Source organism: Myotis davidii, unplaced genomic scaffold, assembly GCF_000327345.1.
Source record: "Myotis davidii unplaced genomic scaffold, ASM32734v1 scaffold16, whole genome shotgun sequence".
NCBI classification, from domain to species: domain Eukaryota; kingdom Metazoa; phylum Chordata; class Mammalia; order Chiroptera; family Vespertilionidae; genus Myotis; species Myotis davidii.
Genome location: NW_006287821.1, coordinates 1,182,475 through 1,188,462, shown reverse-complemented (window position 1 = coordinate 1,188,462; position 5,988 = coordinate 1,182,475). Strand labels below are relative to the sequence as shown.

Below are 5,988 nucleotides of genomic sequence, written 5' to 3'. Positions count from 1 at the left end.
TCTGGAGCCAGCTTTTCTGGCATCAAGGAGGAAATGTTTGTTTGAATCACTGTGCATTCATCTTCCACTGGAATGACTAAAGCCCCCCAGTCAGTTCACCTGACTACCACATCACTCCTTTATTATACTGATTTGAAAAAGATTTAATAGTTATGCTCAAAATGCTTACTGGGCCCAAGTGGCAGGGCAAAGCAACTGGAACATGATTAAGAACTCAGCTACAGAATAGCACAGGACTGCTGGGGGAACACAAATAGGCTCTCTTGCCTCTTCTCATTGGTCATGCCTTAACATGGCTCCTCCCTATCCCCCTACTCTCAAGCAGGTCCTTAGTAATAAGCAAAACACTAGCAAAAAAACAGAGTTTTTTAAGTTAAGAGTCTCCCTCAGCTTGGACTGAGGACCCATGCCCCAGAGGTGCATTTCTGACTAGATTGCATGAAGGGAGTGGGTGTAAGAGACAAAATGGCTAAAAGAAAATTGGGAGCCGCCAGTCTCCATCTGCAGCTACAACCTAAGATGCCTACAGATGTGGTCAGTGTGACCTGTGCACAGAGAGATGCAGAAGAATGGGATGGGAGGGTGTCCTTGGGAAAGTCGTTTGCCTGCTCGCCTTCACTTCTTGGCCTTGCCCTGGGCAGCCACAGCCTTCACGGCTTTAGTGTGGTCTCTTCATCCCCCAGGGACTGCATGGGCTTGATGGGCTTCAAGTTCTTGTCCAATTCATAGACAATGGGAATACCAGTCGGCAGGTTCAGCTCCATGAGAGCCTCTTCAGAAAGACCCTCCGAATGTTTGACAATGTCCCAAAGGCTGTTGCCATGGGCTGCAATCAGTACCCATTTTATTTCCCCTCCTTGATCTGGGGCACTATTTCTTCATTCCAAAAGGGCAGAGCTATGGCAATAGTGTCCTTCAGACTCTCACAGAAGGGTAGCTGATCTTTAGTGAGGTCGGCATACCTGCGATCCTTACTGACACTGGTTTGTTTCCATCTTTTCACTATCCTAGATAATAAAAGCCTAATATGCCTAATGGTATGCTAAGGCTGTTCAACGGCTAGCTATGACATGTACTGACCACTAGGGGGCAGATGCTCTGACGGGTAGGTTGGCTTGCTGCTGGCATCCTGCCAATTGGGACTGAGCAAGACAGGCCAGACATGCCCTGGAGCTTTCCCTCAGCGCCTCCCTGACTGGCCAACCTCCCATGTCCCTTCCGGGTCCCAATCGTGCACCAGTGTAGTTCCTCGGCCTGGCCTGTGCCCTCTCGCAATCTAGGATCCTTTGGGGGATGTCAGAGAGCTGGTTTTGGCCAGACGGTGGAACGGCCTGTTGCTATGATGTGCACTGATCACCAGGGGACAGATGCTCAACACAGGAGCTGCCCCCTGGTGGTCAGTGTGCTCCCACAGGGGAAGCACCGCTCAGTCAGAAGCTGGGCTCACAGCTGGCCAGCATACTGGTGGTGGTGGCAGGAGTCTCTCCGACCTCCGTGGCAGTGCTAAGGATGTCTGACTGCCAGCTTAGGCTCACTCTCTATTATTGAATATCATAATATTCTAATAAGGAAGATCCTGCAGGACCCATTGTACAGGTAAAAATTAAAGCTTAGATAGATTACATAGATACAGCTAACTAAGGTAGATCTAAAACAGCAATTAGAAAGTCTAAACCTAAATCTTGGCTTCACCAATGCTAACTGTGCATTCCACTTACCTCTTTGTGTCTCAATTTCCTCTCCTGTATTATGGGAACAGTTGGACCTACTTAATGAGAGAAATACATAAGACAATACACGTAAAGCACTTAGAATCGTGCCTGATATGTAAGTAAATAATAAATTTATCTATTCTTATTAGCTTGCCTAAGGTTACACAAAATGCATACTTTCCAGTTTTAAAAATATATTTTTATTGGTTTCAGAGAGGAAGGGAGAGGGAGAGAAGGAGAGAGAGAGAGAGAGAGAGAGAGAGAGAGAGATCAACGAAGAGAATCGGCTGCCTCCTGCATGCCCTCTACTGGGGATTGAGCCTTTGACTGGAATCAAACCCAGGACCCTCCAATCCACAGGCCAATGCACTGTCCACTGAGCCAAACCAGCTAGGGCACATGCTCTTTTCTTACTATCACAATGTAACTCCAGAATTCTTTATTCAGAACTCAAAACTCCCCATGATCTGGCCCCCTTCCTATTATTTCAACTACTCTCCTCAAATATTCCTTATACCTTGCATCACTTAATGAATCATTTATTCACTTATTTAACAAATACTGTTGCCAACTTTCTTTGGTCTTGTCAAGGTGCAGATACAAAGAACATTGAGACACAGTCCCTTCATCATAGAGCTTTAAATTCAGTAAGAAAGATAAATTACAGAGACTTAAATTCTAAATCATGTGTACACAGTGGATAGACAACTTATTCAGTCTGAGGGACTCAGAGGAGTCAGGCAAGTCTCCATGGAGGAGGTGGCTTTAGATTTAGGTTTCAAAGGATGCATAAGAGTAATATATGCAATCTCTATAATTATAGCTTTTATATTATAGTATATTTAATACATATTGTATATTTTATACTATTATTATTATATATTTTTATTATTACAGTACAAACTTTTTAAGGGTAGCATTTATATGAGGTTTATGTTTGCAACTCCAACAATACCCAGAACAGTGCTTGATAAGCAGCAAGAATTTGATGAATAAATGGATACTGTTGAGGAGAGTGCCTGTAGGTGGTATTCCCAAGATTTTCCTCTTACCCTTTGCTGTAGATGGAATGTTTGTGTCTCCTCCGCCCGCCCCCCTCCCCCCAAATTCATATGTTCTAATCTAACCCAATCTCCTAATCTCCAATGGAATGGTATTTGAAGGTGGGACCTCTGGGAGGTGGTTAGGTCATGAGAGTGGAGGCCTCATGAATGAGATTGTGCCCTTATAAACAAGACCCCACAGAGTTCCGTAGCCCCTTCTGCCGTGTGAGGACACAGCAGGAAGACATCTGTCTGTGACCCAGGAAGCTCCTCTCACCACACATTGAATCTGCCGGCACCTTGATTTTAGACTTCCCAGCCTCCAGAACTGTCAGAAATAAATTTCTGTTGTTTCTAAGCCACCAAGCTGGTGGTGTTCTTTCATAGCAGTGACACCTTATATCAGTGACAGGACAAACAATATAATTTATCCACATGTTGTCCAGTAAATCAATAAGAGAATTGGATGAGAATTCAAAAATATATTTCACTTCTGGTCTTTAGTTTCATCCACACAGCAGACCCAATCTCAAAAGACATCCATCCTCCTGTGCCAATTCATTATAATTTAACTAGAATAGCTAATGGCTGGGAATACAGCACAGATAGAACAAATTAAAAGTAAAGGTATTTCTTTTCATGTGTGGATTCCAGTTATTCCATTCATTTTCCTTGGATAGATATAAAACATCTCAGGCAACTGAACCAGACAGAGGATATATATCTCTCACACTGTTATCTCCAATGATAGTGACAGCCTGAATGAATTTTATTGAAAGTAATTTAGCATTGACTGGTTAAATATACAAACTACGCATCTGAAGCAGAGACATTGCCACACTCCTTCAACTTAGAGACAAAAAATAAATGTTTGGAGATTGCATCACAAATTGGAACTGTCTTGGTAGGCAGCTCATATGTAAAAATAAAATAAATTATTTAAATTCAAAGCATTTTATTCCATTCTTCACAGTGGCAAAAGCAGCTACATTTTCGCCATCTGATCATAATGTTAGAAAAGAAGCTAATTATTTTAATAGACAATTTCAGGAGAGTTATGCCTTCTTAGCCTCACTCCTTTTTACTCCATCAAAAGTAAATTTAAAGATGTTCATTGATTATTTTTAATCTAGGCAGTAAGTATATATAGAAAAAATTAACTTGTAGTACAGTTGAAGTGTTTAATACCTTTAAATACCATACTCTGACTCTCAGACATTTTTTTCTGAGATCCTTAATGTCTAACTCCTGCTTCTGCCCCTTCCTAGTTGGAAAGGAGGAATATAGTCTGGTATTTAAAATGTAGCCTTAGGCCCTGGCCAGGTAGATCAATTTGTTAGAGCATCATCCCAATAGGTCAAGGTTGAGGGTTTGATCTCCTGTCAGGGCACATCCAAGAAGCAAACAATGAATGCATAAATACTAGTAAGTGGAGCAACAAATATCTCTCTCTCTCTTCTCTCTCTCTCTCTCTAAATTAATACTTTTTTTGTAGCCTTAGTTCACTGGCTAGCATTGTCTGCTTGGACATGTCACTTAGCCCTGTGGTGACTGAGTTTCTTACCTCTGAAATGGAGATGACAAAACACACCTTGGCCTCATGGGGTAAAATGGAGCTTACAAGAGATGAGCTTCTTGCACAGGATAGGCCCTCTACAAATACTGTTTTGCAGTAATGGAATGCACATATCTCCATTTTGGTTTCAAACATCAATTTAACTATCAGGAGAATGCTCCATCTTATAAACACACAAGGGCTACTGGTTTTTATATTGAACTTAGAAATTACCTGATTAGGAAAAAATGTCCACCAGAAATCCCAATCAACAATTGTATTTTATCATCTGAATTTCTCTTTTTAATTCACATGTCACTGAAGATCATTTGTCCTTAACACAGCTCTTGGAGGAATGACCAAGAATGGGAGGCTAAAAAAATAAATAAATCAGAGGGAAATCACTAAAACCTTTTTAGACTTCATTTTGTGTGTAGCGAGGGCCATTGAAGGATTTGCTATGGAGGAGTAATGATTAGCTTTACATAGACCTACACTAAGCCACTGGTGTCATTGTCCAAGATTATTTGGAGGAAGAACAAATGACAGGCTGGGAAGTGAGTTTTGTCCTGTCTTCTAAGGTTTTAGCTAATTGATCTGGGTAAACTAATAAATGTCAAAGTGTTAAAAGAAAATTGTTCATAGAAAATCCAGTTTTCCTCTAGGTAATAGCCTATATAATAAAAGAGAAACATGTAAATTGACCACCCCTTTGCTATACTCACCAGCCAATCAGGAGTAAGTAGGCAAATTAACCTGACAAAGATGGTGGGTTAATTTGCATATGCAGGTGTCAAGTGCCCCTGGAGGCAACAGCGGCCATGGGTTCCTGGGACCATCACTGGCCCCGGGAGGCAAGGCTGGCTGCGCCAAGCCACGCCTGTGGGCTCCCGGGACATTCACCGACGGAGAGCAGAGTGGGAGAGTGGGTGGAGAGTGGGAGATTTGGAAGACTTCGCAGAGCAGGGGGCCGCTGGACATAGAGCCGAGCGAGATAGAGGGCAGTTTGGAGGGTGTGGCTCCCTCTGTTACCCCAGCTTACTCATCACAGATGTGGAAACTTACAGCAGGGAGGAGGAAGTCCCACCCCAGCCAGAATCAGCTGTTGGTCAGAAAGCTCTCAGAGGCCTGATAGCCAGGACTCTCATTCACCTGCATCTCAGACCGTGACAATAGAGAGGTGGGACTATGTCTAAAGAACAACTATTGATACAATGTAGCTCTGTAGGTGAAAGATGTCAGCGTTATTGACAAAAAGTGTCTGAAGAGCAACGTGTGTCTGATCTTGAAATAAGGCGACGCCTGCAACAGAATGTATCTGAAGACCAGCTATTGGAAAGACATCGCTCTGATGCCGAAAAACACTGGCATCATTGACAGAAAATGTCTAAAGACCAATGTGCCTTTGAAGTTGAAAGAAGCCAGTGGTGATGACAGAATATGTCTAGAGAACAGTCATCAACAAGTACTACCAATACTGGTAGGAACTGCCTTTTCAGCAAAAATGGAGTTCACAAGGATGCAATTCTCAAACATAGTTGGGGTGGAATGACTGTTAGATGTGAATTTTGCCTATCACTAAATTTCTCTGATGAAAAACCATCCAATGGAAAATTTACTCGATGTTGTAGCAAAGGGAAAGTCTGTCCAAATGATATACATTTTGCAGATTACCTGG

At 42.4% G+C, this 5,988-nt stretch overlaps 1 protein-coding gene and 1 pseudogene across 1 annotated transcript in view; one reads left to right on the top strand and one right to left on the bottom strand.

Annotated features, from left to right (window-relative positions):
* Window positions 1-437: 437 nt before the first annotated feature.
* Window positions 438-4,357, bottom strand: LOC107182439 (annotated as a pseudogene).
* Window positions 4,358-5,094: 737 nt separating this feature from the next.
* Window positions 5,095-5,988, top strand: part of LOC102767378 (coiled-coil domain-containing protein 43) — an 8,924-nt gene continuing 8,030 nt past the window's right edge. Inside the window, exon 1 of the mRNA XM_015561227.1 lies at window positions 5,095-5,235. Within this exon, the coding sequence (XP_015416713.1) occupies window positions 5,095-5,235 (141 nt within the window). The remainder of the gene's footprint in view (window positions 5,236-5,988) is intronic.